At 46.6% G+C, this 17,500-nt stretch overlaps 1 protein-coding gene across 1 annotated transcript in view; it reads left to right on the top strand.

Moving 5' to 3' along the window:
• dock8 (dedicator of cytokinesis 8) overlaps positions 1-17,500 on the top strand; it is a 119,212-nt gene that overhangs the window by 21,657 nt on the left and 80,055 nt on the right. The window contains exon 2 of the mRNA XM_063186211.1: positions 11,034-11,169. Coding sequence (XP_063042281.1) covers positions 11,034-11,169 — 136 coding nt within the window. The remainder of the gene's footprint in view (positions 1-11,033; positions 11,170-17,500) is intronic.

The following is a 17,500-nucleotide window of genomic DNA, read 5'->3' as shown; positions in this document are numbered from 1 at the left end:
ATTAACTTGGCCACAGGGCGTAAGTAAGTGTTACCTTTAATGTCCACTGCGGCAGTCCGGACCTTACCGTCATCACTAACAAGGACCTTACTGACCCGTCCTACCGGCCACATAGCTCTCGGCAGTTGATTGTCCATAACCAGGACAACCTGTCCAACATTGAGGACTTCTGACGATTCCTTCCACTTCTGGCGCAGTTGAAGATTGGGAAGGTATCTCCGGATGAACTGGTTCCAGAAGTGGTCGGCGATGACCTGGCTGTGACGGTAGAGTCGTCGTCCCAGCAGAGCTTCAGGCCCATACAAGGCCTGTGGCAGGGAGGCATCCCGCCGCCCCATCAGGAGTAGGTTTGGCGTGATCGGGTCTGGGTCCGCCACGTCAGATGACACGTAGCCCAGAGGTTTTGAGTTCAGGATCCCTTCGACTTCCACCAGCACGGTGGCAAGGACGTCCTCTGGAACAATCTGGTCGCGTAGTACAACTTGGAGAGAGGCCTTGACAGACTTGATCTCTCTTTCCCACGCACCTCCGAAATGAGGTGCATGAGGTGGGTTGTATCGGAAGGAGATTTTCTGTCCAGTAAGCTGCTCCCTCAGGGAAGGTTCAAGTTGGGCGAATGCTTCCTTGAGTTCTCGGTCTCCCCCTCGGAAGTTAGTGCCCTGGTCGCAGAGAATCTCGAATGGCTTTCCTCGTCTTGCTACAAACCTCCGTAGGGCAAGGAGGAAAGAGTCACTGTCCATGTGGGTAAGGAGGTCTAAGTGGACACACCTTGTAGTCAGGCACTTAAATATGATGCCCCACCTTTTCTCATGTCTTCTGCCTATTTTGACTGTGTAGGGGCCAAAACAGTCAACCCCCGTGGACCAGAAGGGAGGCTTATTCAAGCGAAGCCGTGCAGAGGGTAAATCAGCCATTTGGGGAATCCCCGGTTTCTTGCGCCACTTGCAACACTCTGTGCACAGTCTCTGATGCTTGCGGATGGCTTGTCGTCCACGAAGTATCCAGTATGATCTGCGAATCTCTGCATAGACTCTCTCTGGTCCAGGATGAAGGAGACGATTGTCATAATCTCTAATCAGTAGGCGAGCGACCAGGTGATCAGGTGATAGTACAATAGGATGAAGCGTGTCGTCCTCAAGATCCTCCGCCTTGCGAAGCCTCCCACCGACTCTTATCAGTCCAAGTTGGTCGAGCGTTGGTGAGAGTGAGCTCAGCCGGCTATTGGTTGATACGGCCTTTCCAGCTTTGAGTGCATTCATCTCCTCAGGAAAGCTCTCTAACTGGGCCCTCTGAAGGAGAGCTAGTTCGGCTGCAATGCGCTCAGAGGCGCTTGGGGCTGTGGAGGCCGCCCCGTGAAGAGCCTGGTGCGTGGTAAGTATGAGGTCTTCCCACGTCTCGCAGGCATCCAAGTCAGGCAGTGGCATGTTTGTGGTGGAGACGGTGCCACAGAAGCTACCATGTCTGAGCTCGGCCGTATCATCCAGGACAGTGGAAGGACAGACAGGCCAGTGCTCTTGTGAGAGCTGTAGGAAAGGAGGACCGCAACGCCAGTGACCAGGCTGTGAGAGCTGAGACAAAGTTAGACCTCTGGTTATGTCATCAGCCGGGTTATTCTTTGAATCGACATATCTCCAGTTGCTAGTCCCGACTAGGTCTTGGATTTCTGCAACACGTGTTCCTACGAACACTTTGTATTGCTGGGACTCGGACTGAATCCATTTCAGGACAGTGGTAGAATCAGACCACATGACGGAGCGTGTGAGGGGTACTGTGAGCTCAGTACTCAGTACTTGGGCAAGCTGTGCACCAGTTAGGGCTGCACATAATTCCAGGCGTGGGATTGATAGCTGGCGCTTGGGTGCAACACGAGACCGTGCCAGGACGAAGGAGACATGAATCTGACCAGCTGGATCTACCACTCGGAGGTAAGCTACAGCTCCATAAGCTTTCTCGGATGAATCACAAAACACATGCAACTCCACGTCTTCATTTGTGATGTTGAATGGGGTGTAACGGCGAGGAATGGCAACATCCTGGAGGTCAGTTAGCTCTGATTCCCATGCATTCCACAGTGGGAGCAAGTCATCCTGTATGGGGTCATCCCATTGTCGCTCGGTTCGCCACAATGCCTGCACTAGCACTTTAGCCCTGGTGGTGTATGGGAGAATGAACCCCAAAGGGTCGTACTGGCTTGCAAGTACACGGTACACTGTTCTCATGGTCACTTCGGTGGTAGAGACTGACCTCTTCTTGTAACCGAGGACATCAGATAGGCAGTTCCACTTCAGGCCGAGAGTGGATTCTTGGGGCTCTGTTTTGTCTGCGGAGAGCCAGAGCTCACAGGCCTCTGATCTGGCCTCAGAGGGAAGATGAGCCACCACTTCTGGCTTATTACAGGCCCACTGTCTGATGTCGAAGCCACCTTTGGCGAGCACTGCTCTCAGCTTGTCAAGGAGTGCTGTAGCCTGCTCAGGACATGGTAAGGACTGGAGGCAGTTGTCCACATAAAAGGCTGTCAAGACTGACTCCATCACATCTTCATTGCCCTTCACATGGTCTCGGACGTGCCTCTGGACTGCATAAGTGGCGCAACAGGGGCTGCATGTTGTCCCGAATGGTAGTACACGCCACTCATAGATGTCCGGCTGACGGTCTTGTTCCATGTCTCTCCACAGGAAACGCAAGAAAGGCTGGTCGGAGGGCAACAGCCTAACTTGGTGAAACATTGCACGAATGTCACCACTGATGGCGACAGCATGCTCTCTGAATCGGAGTAGTACTCCGAGTAAGGGAGGACCTAAGGTAGGGCCAGGTAGCAGGTTGTTGTTGAGGTTCTGCTCTTGATGTGTGAAGGAGCAGTTAAACACTACTCTCGCCTTTCCATTGTGGAACACCATGTGATGGGGAATATACCATGAGCCAGCGGTACTGTCGGCCTCCTCACGGGTGATCTTCACAGCATATCCCTCCTTCTCCAGCTTGTGTATTGCTGTGTTGTAGATGGTGGCCTGCTCAGGATTGTTTGACAGCCGTCTCTCAGCCCTTCGTAGGAGAGGCATTACAGCAGAGGGCGAAGCTTGGAGTAAGGTATGGTTGTCTTTCCACAGGAGAGGTGTTGCATATCTCTCCACGCCATCCACATTGATCCGTGCCGTGTCACTTTCCAGCAGAGCGAGTGCGGCGCTGTCCTGCTTTGAGCGTGTGATCTCTTTCTCATTGCGACGAGGCAGAGTGTCGAGTTGCCATAATTTCTCCACGTTGTGTCGTAGCTCTTGAGCAGGTGACAGGAAGGAGGTGTGTAGGCATGAACTCTGATGACAGGGCTGTTGCAGGAACGTCGCCGGCCCTTGGATGGCCCATCCTAGCTTTGTGCATACAGCTACAGGAGAGCCAGGTGAGCCAATGCGGACTGGACATATGGCAGTGATCAAATGTGAATTGTCTGACCCAATGAGGATCATTGGCTTGGCTTTGTGGAAGGGCTTGACTGGCACATCCCTCAGGTAGTGGTATTTCTTCTTTAGAGCATCAGCTGGACAGGACTGCTCAGCGAGGTTCAGCTCTGAAGCAGTGAAAACATTCTTGAGCTTGTGTCTGATACCCAGGTTTGACATGGTTGATACCTCAAGTGTCACAGAGGCTCCCTTCAGATGCACTATGTCCTGCCTGACAGTTCTCAAAGTCAGGAACTCACACTCCCTCTTGAGGCCAAGCTTGTCCACTGCAGCGGGAAGTATGATTGTCCTTTCAGATCCATCATCGAGCAGGGCATGTGTATCCAGGATCTTGTTCCCATTGCACAAGCGAACAGGGACAACTTTGAGCATCACTCGGCGTGAGTGACTTGCTTGATCCAGGTAAACAACTGTGGAAACAGTGCTGACAGTAACACTGGGCTGTTGCGTTGTTGCAACTTCATGCAAAGTCAACAGGTGCTGTTCTCCACATGTGGCACAAGGCTTCTTCAGAGTACACTTGTCGGGTTTATGGCCTCTTCCACACCTCCAGCAGCGGTTCTGTTCCTTTATCCAATCTGACTTCTGGGATGTATTCATGCTGGTGAATTTAGAACATCCACTCAGGTAGTGCTCGTTGGACTGGCAATATGGGCAAAAGGGCTTGAATCGCTCACGCTTGGATTTTGGTGATGTGGAAAGTGCACTTGTGTCAGGTGCAGTTGCCTTCGGCGTAGCAGCAGTGTTTAGCAACACAGTGGAGGTCTTCACTTTGGTCTGTTTGGAGGACTTGGTGTCTCGACGTGGAGGCTCTCCCTGAACGCCTTCAGCAGCCCGTCGAGAGATCTGGAGGGTTTGAGACTTAATTTCCAGCCAGGATGCCAGGTCAATCAGAGTGTATGTCGTAGTAGACCCACTGGCGATGATGCCTCGCTTCAAGCAGTGTTCAACGAAGGAATCTCTGTAGTTCACAGGAAGTTTGCTAAGCAGGATGTCAACATGCGAACCACACTGCAGCTCGTACCTGGCTGGGCCACGTGTCGACTGTAGCATTCCCACTAGTGAGCTAACTGCTGTGCTGAAGTCTTCAAATGCTTGGGCGTCACCAATTCGGACGGGTGGAGCTTGCTGCAGGGCCTTTAGCTCGCTTTGAATGAGTGACCGTGGCTGGCCATATCGTTGTTCCAGAGCCTGCATCGCAGCGCTGTAGGGCTGTGGACTGTTCAGGTGCCTCTTAGCTATCTGATAGGCTGCAGGAAGTTTCAGAAGGTCAAGGAGAACTTGAAACTTGTAGTCCTCTGTCAGATGTCGGTGAGGCCCTAGGACTGTGTCCAGACCCTTTTTCAGGAGGATAAAGTCACTCTCTTTGCCAGATGAGAAAGCAACCAATTTAGGCTTCGGTATCCCATAGGATGAGGCGATGGCCATCTCCATCAAGTTAGGTGCTCCTGTATCAGGAGCAGGGTAGGCCGCAGGTTGTGGAGCAGGATATGGGTATGGGTACCAAGGATAATGCCCCGGTTGTGGTGGCGGTATCCCATAAGGAGGCTACCGAGGCCCAGCAGGTGGCTGCACTGGCGGATAAGGTTGAATGGGCGGAGGCTGATTGGGCACTGGCTGCCATGGAGGATGCTGTGCAGGCACTCGCTGACCTGGAGGAGGTAGCATGGGCGCTCGCTGGGCTGGCACAGGCGGCGCGGGTACAGGCGCTAGCTGGACTGGCAGGGGTGCCGCATGTGCTGGCGCTGCCTGGCCTGGCGGCGGTAGTACTGGCGCTAGCTGTCTCTGCAGAGGTTGCGCGGGCGCTGGCTGGACTGGCAGAGGTGGCGCATGTGCAGGCTGGCGTGGCACAGGTGGCATGGGTGCAGGTGCAGGCGCTAGCTGGACTGGCAGAGGTGGCGCATGTGCAGGCTGGCCTGGCTGCGGTAACACGGGCAATGGTTGTCCCCGCAGAGGTGGCGCGGGCGCTGGCTGGCCGGGCATGGGTGGCATATGTGCTGGCGCTGGCTGGCCTGACGGAAGTAGCGCGGGCGCTAGCTGTCCCTGCAGAGGTGGCGCGGGCGCTGGCTGTCCCTGCAGAGGTGGCACGTGCGCAGGCTGGCCGGGCAGGGGTGAAGCATACGCTGGTTGGCCAGGCAGGCGTGGCAGACGTGGCAGACGAGGCAGGCGTGGCATGGGCACCGGCGCTGGCTGGGGCACCAGAGGTGTGGCAGGTGAGGATGCCCTCTCGGGAGAGCCACAAGATACTGGTGTAGCAGTGCCATCCGATGGAACATTCTCTGCTTGCTCAGTCAGGCCTACCGATGCTGCGAGAGGCCTATGTTGTGCCATGTCTAACCAGGGTCCTACTTTGGAGGCTGCTCCTTGAAGTGTCGATGGGGAGAACTGAAACAGTGGCTGAGGCATGACTGGATTCAATTCTTGCACATAAGTGTGACTAGGAGGTTCTGGCCATAATGTTTGAGGAGCTAACATGTAATCTGAGGGGGGCCTGTCTCCAATGTGGGTAGTAGTGACAGGTGCATAGCCAAATGTATCTGGCAAACTGCTACTGTACTGCTGATCAGGAGAGGTTGATATCGGATGCTCATGATATAAGCCCACAGTACTTGAAGGATAAGAGGCACGCTTTGCATTCTCCATTTCCACAGCAAGCTGTTCCATTGCAGTGCTTAAAGTTTTCCATCTCTCCTCTAGTAGATCTAATGCAGATGCTCTAGCAGCGGTAGCACTCTCAGATGGGAAAGAAATGTTGCTCTGACTTACATGTGTTGATGGCATGTGTGGTCTGGAGGGGGATGATTGGCGAGGGTGGCTGAGCACATAGTCCTCTAGGTAGGCTGGAGGTTGTCTTCTCCGGCTGGGGCGAGGATAAGGCTGATGTGCTTCACCCTGGACATCTCTAGAAGCAGCCATGACGCAGATGATGTACAATCCGGCTCGAAGGACCAATTTTGTAGGATATAATGATGATGAAAGTACTGGTCGTACACCCGCTGGCCTAATTCTTCGGTCAGAAAGAATGCAGCTGTTCTAGAGGTTGAGTCTTGCCATTTATTAATTAAACATTGAGGAAATTGTACGTTGTGTAGTCGTGTTATCTCACAGTGTGGAAGTTACGTTGTGTGGTTTTCTATACAAAGACAGAAATAAAAGAACAAACAGGACTGCTAAGTCATTCACAATACAGATGTCCCATTCACAATATCTACTCGAGGATAATAATTACAGGAAAGTACTGCACACACAGTAGTAATGACATAGTGATAAACAGTAGTAAATTGACAGGTATAAAGCATTAAAACAGCACAGGAAATCGTACAGCATTAAATATATGAAATGCTAACAAAGAACACCGTGTACAAGATTGCTAACGCGGCATTGCTGAGTCACGGAACATTCTAGACATTTCAAATACACAGAAAGATTGTCGGGCTTCAATACAAAGTTATAAAGGACTGTAGAAACGAAATAAAGGGCTGTACAAACAAAATAAAGCCTTACAAGTGAAATATGAGTACTTACAGTTACATTCACGCACAACAACACAGAAATACTTCCAAACGAAGTCGGAGAGTCCGGGAATGCGACTGCATGAGAGAGAATGTCCGGGCATGTCTCATATCACGCAGCTATAACATGCATTCAAAGCGTGATCAGTCTCTTAAAGCGACAGCGCCACATTTCTTACAGGCAAGTAACTTGCATAGGAAAATGCACACATAAGGAAATAAGGCATTTAAACATATGAATGCAGGGAATTCACACATGAAAGCAGGGAATTTTGTACAAGTACCTTGTAGCGTATGTCCACAAACAAGCGCAAATCACTCAGCATTGCCCACTTTTCATAGAATCTTTTGGATAAAAGACGAATTTCAGGAAACGTACTGTATTTAAAGCTCGTTTCACGAAAACATTTTAGGCCTTTCAGGTAGTTTCCAGGTGGTCCCTGACAACTCTGGAAGGGAGATAGGCCAGTGTACCGTACCTTACACCCATTTGGGTATAAATGCAGAAATTAGCAAATCTACATGGATTCAGAGCAAACATAAACATATCAACAGTCCAGTAACATCACTTATTTGGTGTCTTGCCTCTGGTTCATGATCCAAGGAAACTTGAAGGTAGGTATTTTTCTTATCACAGTAGTTGAATTCGGGAAGGTTTAACATACACAGTCCAAATGAATTGGGCATGATGACTACACCTAGAACGTAAAAATTCCGATCGATTAGAAGGTGAAACGAATCATCTGATTTGACACTGCATGGCCCATGTCATGTTTCTTGCAGGGTTCCCACACGTCCTGGAAAACCTGGAAATTTAGAGATGTGTTTTCAAGTCCTTGAAAGTCCTGGAAATTCACCAAATGTCCTGGAAAAAAATATTTGTCCTGGATTTTTTTCCCTTCAACTTTTTCCCGATTTTGTTTGTGGTATTATTTTTACTCTTCTCCGAGTCTAGACATGACGATTCAATTTATATCCATCTATTGAATGCATTATTGTCCACACACACACACACACACACACACACACACACACACACACACACACACACACACACACACACACACACACACACAGTTTGGTCAGGTTGCCATCTTTGATTGCACTTATACACAGTCATATTCTTTGACTCAGTGTTGCCAAAAGTCACTAGAAGTAGCTGAAAAGTCGCTAGCTGATATCATGGCGTTATATATCTCTCGAAAACCTGCTTACGGTCATATAAGGCCTACAAATAGGCAGTGCTAGCACTTCCTTACAAAAAATTGTACTGCTATCTTTTTTGGAGATCATAGCTTTCAGTCTCACTAGCCACTTTGAAAGCTGGTTTGATCTTTGGTGTGACAAATCACAGTAGTCGCATCAATTGTTTGTATGCAAGAATATTCCAGGGAAAAAGAAACTGGCAACAAAACTGGCCTACAGAAAGACAGAAACCACTGCCCACAATGGTTGGTGAGCAAAAAAGTCAAAGTCAAGTCTTGTGGAGAATGCATTTAAATCCAAGTACACTATTTTTTGCGATAAGAGAGAGACTATTATTAAGGTATTACTTTCTGAGATAATGTGAGTTTACATTGCACTTTCATTTAATTCCGAATAAACGTTTTGTGGATCAGAAAGCATTTCAATTGAACAGAGGTTGCACGTGCTGGGCTTGCGAAATTTGACATATGGGTGTGGTCGCCAAGCTCCAGCAGATTCCTACTAGCGGGACAACTGGGGATCTTCAACCGCAACCCAGGTCAATACCTTTGGACAAAGAACATAGAATGGATAAGAACGCTTATTCGCAGGAAATTGCATTGACCACGGTGTAGTACGGGGGCGTAGCCCGGGGACACCATGCGCAGTGGATGCAAGGCCATGATCGATAAAAATTGTGACACTGGAAACACAGCAATTTGAATTGCGGGTGCGAGGAGCTGCTGGCCCGGTCAAAATAGGATGTCCTGTCGTCAATGTTCAGTTTGTGGTTAAATTACAGCCGTCATTCAGCCTTAATTACAGCTGACACAAATTCACTATGTCCTATGACCAGTTCCACACTCCAGCCCTGGCGGTAGTGGCTTTGCATTTTACCTTGCCGCCAGTACTAAGCAAATAATGTACATTGGATAAGAAGTATCACTCAATGGAAAATGCATTGGGTTAGGTGTAGTCCGAGGACATTGCTTAAAGACACCGTGCTCATGGTCAGTGGGTGCAACGCCATAATGGACAAAATCTGAACTCTGTAACTTCGCAAAATTGGTCAAGAGAGGAGATCCAGTTGTCAGTGTTTAATGTAATCCCTCCTATCACTAGTCTCCTTAGTACTAACTGCAGAAGAACAAAGTGACTCCCCTTGCGGCCATGCCATACTATGCTCTTATGACGTCTTTGGACGTACCCTCTTCCTTAACACACTGTACTCATTCATTACAACTCATTTCAACCTTAAAGTCACATTGTCTCTAAAATGCATTGTGTGTTGCTGTGTATGTCCAAATTGTGGGTCCGACGGATGAAATATCCGTCCTGAATTATCCAAAAATAGTCCTGGAAATGTCCTGGAAATGTCCTGGAAAATGATTTTTGAAAAAGTGTGGGAACCCTGTTCTTGGAAGTAAGTTAGTGTCCAGGTCCATGGCAACTCTTAAGGGTAGTTACTTCAGTTTTTGCAGTGCATTGGTTTCATTCTGAAAGAATGTATGCCCAGTTATACAATGAATTGAGGAAGATAGGGGTTCCCACATTCAAAGACTGAGGAAGTCTATGGGAGATTTGGTTAAGATTATAAAAAAAACCCAAAGCTCTAAGTCCAGAATGGGTGGCTTTAACCCATTGTGTCCTGGAGCGACATATATGCTGTATTCAGGTTCTTGAGATTTGAATTGTTTTATTAGAAATCTGGGTAAGTTAGAACAGAAAATAAGAAGGCACCTTTTCACAAAAGGGCTTAGGCTTTGGGTTAAAGCCAACCACAACCAGCTACCTGTCGTTTTCAAACAAGCCCTTTGTGATGCTGATGTTTCCAAAATTGACCACCTTCCTGATAGGAACGAGCCTGTTAAAAAGTGATACATGGTAGGCCCAATACATGAAAGATCAGGAAGCGCACTCAACACCTTCTAATGCACTACACTGGGTGCTTAACCTTGTCAGTGAATAAACACAGACTTTAAAGGGACACTGTGAGATTTTTAGTTGTTTATTTCCAGAATTCATGCTTCCCATTCATTAATGTTACCTTTTTTATGAATACTTACCACCACCATAAAATTCTAAGTATTCATTATGACTGAAAAAATTGCACTTTTCTTACATGAAAAGGGGGATCTTCTCCATGGTCCGCCATTTAGAATTTCCAGAAATAGTCATTTTTAGCAGCAAAAATGACTGTACTTGGACCATACTAGAAAATATTAGTTTATTACTTTGTAAACTTTCACGAAAAGATCAAATTTGGCAATAGGCAGCTCATTTTCAAATCGCAGCATAGTTGCAGTACCCTTTTTGACCATTTCCTGCACAGTGTCCCTTTAAGAATAAATTAATAAAGATAAGCACTCAGATTTCTTTTTGACTGTTTAATCACCTCACAAACGTTTCAGACTTACACCCTTCCTAAGTATGAAATGGCAATTTTGTTGTATGAAAACAGCGAATTAGAATCCCTTGTAGGCAGGCATGCAGCATTTTTGTGCAGTGTGCATGCAGGCTATGCAGAAAGCACAGCGGGCAGTATGTCAAACGGGATCAATGTTATGTGGCCCCAGGACGAGGTTGGCAGTGGTATGGCCAGAGACGTTCTATTTGTTAGAACTAAGAAAATCTTTGGTATGGCAATGGTATGGTAGTATGGCAGTGACCTCGTCTGTGTATGGGTTTGTTTGTCTGTGTTTATGTGTGTGCATCGTATAGAGCAGGTGCCACACACACACACACACACACACACACACACACACACACACACACACACACACACACACACACACACACACACACACAATCATGTGTATCTACCGTTGGCCAGGGATCCAATTGGCCATGTCTGATTGCTCTTGTTATTGGTGTGTTGCAGGCACTCCTCGGCCGAGATCCGGCGCCACTTCAGCCATGGCTCTCCACACAACACCCTGCAGCCCCCGCACCACTACCACCCGCCCCCGCACCACAGACACAGCTCCAGCACCGGGGGATCATTCTGCTTCAGCGTGGTAAGAGACACACACACACGCACAAGGCCCTGCCATGGCTCAAACGCTAGAGCACTGCACTGATACACTGGCGACCAGGGTTTGATTCCGACCTGATGTCATCTGTCGTTCCTTCCTCATCTCTCTGTCCCCACTCGTTACTGTCTCTCTCTCTCACTCTCCTGTCACAAATAAAGGCATACAAACCTAACAGTACTTCACAGTCCTTTCGTGTTGAAGCATAACCCCCACACCCCCAAAAGAACCAATGCATACATGGGGGAACACAGGGAGCACTTTGAGAAAAAAGATGCCCAACAGTTCTAGAATACCAAATCCTCACAAAATGCATGCCTGATCCTCCACAGAAACACACCTTTTATGCCATTATCCAAGCAGTACTCACCCCATCACACATGCACACTCACAATATGTAGAGGATTCCCTAACAACCACACAGATCCAACTCATGCTTGCACAGCCACACATCACCCACAAACACACATCGTAAAATGAAAGGCACACATCACACAGCCACAAATCCATAAAAACATCCAGACGTACAGTAACCACGCCTCCCGCACCCCACACCCTGGGAAGCCGACAGGGGCGGGGTCAAAGGGTTCAGTTGTCCCAGACCCAGGCACCGAGGGGGCCCAGAATTGGCTTCTCATGACATTGTATGTATTGGGTGGGCACCGCTTTCTGATGACTTTGTCCTGGGCCCAGCCAAAGCTGTCAGCGGCCCTGCCCACAGCTATACGTGAAGTTATACTACTTTGTAGAAACGCCCGTCTAACCATATAAAGCATACACGGCAAACAGATTCACACACCTTATGCTCCCTGTCCAGACAGAACCACACCATAAAACTGCTGTACATCTCGTACTGAATGGAAACACTCCTGGCAATTATAAAAATATTTTTTTCTCATTGAATTACACAATATACTCTCACACAAATGTATACTATACTATGTGCTACATGAATATTGGAAATCTATCAAACTGCAAACACATAGTAAGTACTATGATATTATACATATGGATGGAATGACCATATACCCACTCATAAACATTTGTAGAATCGATTTCTCTCCCATGGCTGTATACATGTGGTTGAAACAACTGTATACAGTACAAGCTCACAACGTTTTACACGGATCAAACATTTGTGAATGTAATTATCGAGTGTCACGGTATTAGGTATTGAATCGAGCGTTGTTGCTGTATCAGTTTTTGTCTGGGGTCAGGAAGAGGAGAATTGGATATGCTGCTGCTACTGGTTGTGTTTTCCGCTGAAATTTGATCCTGGCTTTAGTGACTGTGCATCCATAGAGGATGTAAAGGGGAAATATGTAGTTTGTTACAGGGCCTGAGGGCTGTCTGAGTGAGTGTATGGTTTGTCTGTCTGTCTGTCTGTCTCTCACGACTTCGGGTCAGGCCTAGCTTAGTCAAAGTTATTTGGGTTTGATCTCCCCCTATATCTCTCTATCCCTCTGTTTCTGTCATGTGTCTCTTGCTGCTCTTCTTTCTGCTAATCTCAATTGCTTTTCTTTCTTTTGCCCCATATTTTACCCCTCTCTCTTTCTTTCTCTCCATCCCTCTGTCCCTCTCTCTTCCTCCAGTTTCTTTCTCTCTGTCCATCCCTCTCTTGCTGTCACTCTCTCTCTCTCTGTCTCTATGTCTGCCTCTGCCTCTCCTCTCTTCCTTTACCACCCTCAGTGTCTTCCTCAATCCCCCTCTGAGTCTATCTTTCTCTATCGACCCCCTTTCTCTTCCTCTAACCCCTCTCTGTCTCTCCTTTCTTCTAGTCTCTCTCTCTCTCTCTCTCTCTCAGTCTCTCTCTCTCTCTCTCTCTCTCTCTCTCTCTCTCTCTCTCTCTCTCTCTCTCTCTCTCTCTCCCCCTCTCCCCCTCTCCAGTCAGTGTCTGTGGGTTAATCTCTGGCCTGATCCCCTTCCACTGTTAACTGGGTCAGGGAGCCCGGCCGGTCGGCAGCTGCCTGGCATCCTGAGAGATGGAGGGAGGAAGAGAAGGATGGAGGAAAAAGGGAAAGATGGAGAGAAAGAGGGAGAGTGGAATGGAGGGAAAATGGAGAATTGTATAGAAAGAGAGATGACATGCAGAAATATGCACAGACCGAAATGTAGAGGCTGGCAGACAGACAGATGGAGGGACAGACAGAGCGAGAGATGAAGGGATAGAAAAAAGCGACAGACAGAGACGGAGGGGGATGAGAGGCTTCCGTTTACCTCTCTCTCGCCTCACGGCTTATGCGCTCTCTCTCACACACACACACACACACACACACACACACACACACACACACACACACACACACACACACACACACACACACACACACACACACACACACACACACACCTTAATATGAGCGGATTTGAAGAACGCCAGAATATTTATTTAAAAAAATGTGCAGAGGGAAACATAATCTTTTCCTCATGATATTTTTTCCCCATCCTGCATCCCTTCATCTTGTGGGCTTTAAGCCGGATTCTAATAGAGAAGTGTTGATTTGTTTTGCCTAGTTTCAGTCGACTTCCCCTCAGTTTTGACATCATGTGTGGGCCCATAGTGACACCTTGTGATTGATGACTTAAAAGTCAAGCCTGTTTCCTTAAAAATATATTTCATGTGTTGAAAGCCTACAATCAATTTTGTCTACAATCAATGATTTCTTTGCTATTAATAGCACGTTTTCTCATAATGGATGGATAATACAGGAAGTAATCAATATGTGGATTAATTGATTTATGATACAGGAAATGTTATCAAAAATCAATAGTTATGTGGGTCAGTGTCTGTGTTGCTGAAGTACCGGTAATAGAAATGTTGCAGAAAAGTTATGTGTTGATTTGTTTTTGCCACAGTCTCTTTACCTGCATGTGACTCAGAGTGAATTGAATAATGTTAATGAAAGCTGTAATGAAGAATAATGGTAGTTAATCAACAAGTATGTGGGCTTGTTTTTTTGTCATTTCAATAAGAGAAAAGTTATGTGCTGATATGTTTTTGCCACAGCCGTCTTTGCCCCTGTGCAGAGCGAATGGGGAAGTGTCACTGACCTAACGTCCTGTTGTCAAATGTGTAACCTCATGATTTGCCTGTTTCTGTTTCGCGGGGGCCTTCGGGGCCTCAGAATAGGGTAGTCTGTTGGTTTTGCTTTGCTTCCGGCAACGCCATTTTGTCAACTTCCGTCACACACACTTTGGTAGTTGGTGAGCGCTTGACTTTTGTGGAAGGGTGAGTTTGTTTGTGCTGTGTAACTTTTTCAATGTTGTTATTTCATTATTGATCAATAACAGTGCACCTGTTAACCAGAGTGTATACATAACAGGCTACTAATGAAGGACTGGGTTTAGTCCATAGTTGGGGCGTCGGTGTCATGTAGTGACAAGAAAATATTCTTGAGAACGCCACCGGAAACTGAGGCCTTACTGGTAGACTTGATGTGTCCAAGTTAACATGACACATGTGCAGCTTCTGTACTTACATTCAGATGTGTCGCACCATGTAAAACAAGAAAGAGGATTTATCAGAGTTTATTCATAACTGAGGAAGTATGAGAACATGTTTTTTATGGCAGGATGTACAATCTGACGTTGGCAGCTTGTTCTGCTTTCAGATGGTAGCAGGAAGTGGTTTTGGTACCTCACATTAATGCTTTTTATCCAAAGTTAGCGTGTCTTTAAAACATGTTGTCCAAATTTGTTCTTATATGCAATATATCATATAATGTTTGAGGCCTTTTAAAATTTCTCATATGGAGGGAAGGCGTCCGGAACAGGAACGAGAAAAAAAACAGACATCATCACATATGGCTTTTAAGTTATCTTGTCTTTTACCTAATTGTCCAAATTCATATCATCAGATAATCTTTTTTAAGTCATGTAGAACTGTTTGTGTTATTTACTGTAGTTTTGCATATGCAGACTGAAGACTGAATGTTGTAGGACAGGAACGAGTAAAAAAAAAAAAAAAAAACACCACCATTCATCTTCATGAACATACCTCTCTATTTGCCCTGAAGGCACAGTGGCACAGCATTGAGTGCTTTGCCGAAAGCAAACCGTTTAGGCCACATGAGGTCAGATTTTTTTTTTACAGTAAATCACCATCTGTTGGCTGTGCTATCATTAGCCACCCCCACACATGCCTAATGGCACAGACACCACTCGACTGGAGACACGGGCACCGTGTTATTTTTCAGAGCAGTGTATGGTGGGGGTGGTGTGATCCTTACTGTTGCCTATAATAATGGCTGGGGAGCATTCCAAGATCCGAACCTGGCTAAGTTGTAAACTAGGTTCAACCTTGAGGTAGTGGTAAATCATATAATGGAAGAGCCTGGAGTCCTCATTTTCTTAGCTAAATGACACCTGGGGACTATCTATTAGCAGGCTTACAACCTCTTGTAGGTTAGCTTCTTCTTGGAATAGTAGCCTGGTGTTCAGTACCAGTCCTGGAGATTTGAATGGTGATGGTTTATAGTGGTGCTGATTAGGGGTGTAAATCACAGCCTTCATGACAATAGGATATGGTATCGATTTCTTAAAGCAGGGACTGCAAAAACAGTTAGGTTACATCAGTAGACGAGTTTGCACTTGACTTAGACATCAGTGAAGAACATTCTTCATTAAGGGAATGGTTTTCGTTGTGCTTGTCTGGCACCATGAATGTTAGTGTTTCCAAGTGAGCATTTTGTACTCAAGCAGCTTGAATGTGCATAAACAAGTATATGCATTAACAAATCCAGTGAAATTTCTAAGCTGTCTTTCCCACGCTTAATAAAATGTGCGTGAACAAGTTATGGGAGTGTAGTGATTAGGCTCTACTCTGCCGAGTCTCTCTGTTCCTTGACATATCTGAGGCTGTCCTGGCACTGACACATTTGGAGTTGTTGAGAACTCAAAAGTTAATTAACAAGTTTGGAGTTATTATTCAAAAGATAATTACAATGTGTCGTAGCCCCACAATGCATGCCGTTCCACCAGTAGAATGCTGTAATAATCTTTGAAAAGTTAACTACTACACTATGACTACACTATGACAACACAGTGCCTTTAGTAATGCACTACAACTTGGTTACTGCCATTCTGGTAACAGCAAATTTATACCGCTGTGTCTTCAAGGTGACAAAGTGGCTGATAAAGCTACATCTTCTGAAAAGAAACGATCAGAGGTTACCTTGCTTTTATTTTCCACTCAAAATAAATCTCAACTACATTTAACTTGAACAGAACGCCTAAAATGCAATTGTTTCTTGTCCACTTTAAAATACACTTTGGTGCTCTTCAGCTTTTCTCTTCTGTTCTGCACGGGTCTCTCCCTCTGTTTTTCTCGACACGCCTGAGGCTGTCCCGGGGCCGTCGTGATGGAACATGCCGGAGCGTGACTAAAACAGACCTGTGTCAGCTCATTCTTCACTTCTCTTCATTTCATTCATGCAGCCCTCCAGGCTACCCCGCGCTGGAGCCAGTCACTTGTTTGATTTCCCCCCCTCTTGCAATATCTCACTTGTCATGCGGTGGCTTTTGTGGTGCAATGTGCAAAACCTGGTGGTGTTGGTGGAGGTGGCGTGGCTACTATTGCCAAAAACTCCTATTGGCTTTTTTTTTGAGAGAGAGAACTTTCATGGACACAAGTCATATATTGAAATGCTTAAGATGCTCGCATGTGCTGTCAAGGGAGAACAAAATGATTACTTTTGTTAGAGTTGAGTGGATACTAGGCCTAGAAGAAATCTTTAAAAGTGCTCATGTGAGTGGATACTTGGAGAATTGACCCACACAGTCACATCCGTTTATGCAAGGCATGTTCAAGATGTTTGTTGTGTGTAATAATAACTTGTGCTGTCAAAGGTAACAAAAATGCTTACAAGTGCTTGTGTTGAGTGGATACTGCTTACAAAGTAGCACACTCCACCATGTAATCAGCATGTCTCTGAGAGGGTAATAGCTCTCTATTACACACGCATGATGTTTTGTTCAGTGTCGTCTTGAGTCTAAGCAGCGCTTATCCCTGCATTGACTGTTATTGTAGAAAGTCAAAGAATGCGCGCACATCATTGGCACAGGTACTGGACCAAACTTAAGATAGCTGAAAAGAAAGTAAAGGTCTGCAACAGTGTTAAATGCTCCCAAATATTTAATGGCACGACAAGCATTTAACAGTGTTGCGGACCTTTACTTTCTTTTCAGTTGACTGTTATTGTAACCTTATACATTGTCAATGCTGCTGGTGTAGCAATACTGCTGCTGTGTTCTAGTTCCCCATTGGTGCATATGTTTGTGCAGCATGCGTGCATGTCTGTATATTTGGTTTCCCCCT

Source organism: Engraulis encrasicolus, chromosome 21 (genome assembly GCF_034702125.1).
Source record: "Engraulis encrasicolus isolate BLACKSEA-1 chromosome 21, IST_EnEncr_1.0, whole genome shotgun sequence".
Lineage (NCBI taxonomy): Eukaryota > Metazoa > Chordata > Actinopteri > Clupeiformes > Engraulidae > Engraulis > Engraulis encrasicolus.
The sequence above is the reverse complement of the archived record's forward strand: the minus strand, read 5'-3'. Positions and strand labels throughout refer to the sequence as shown.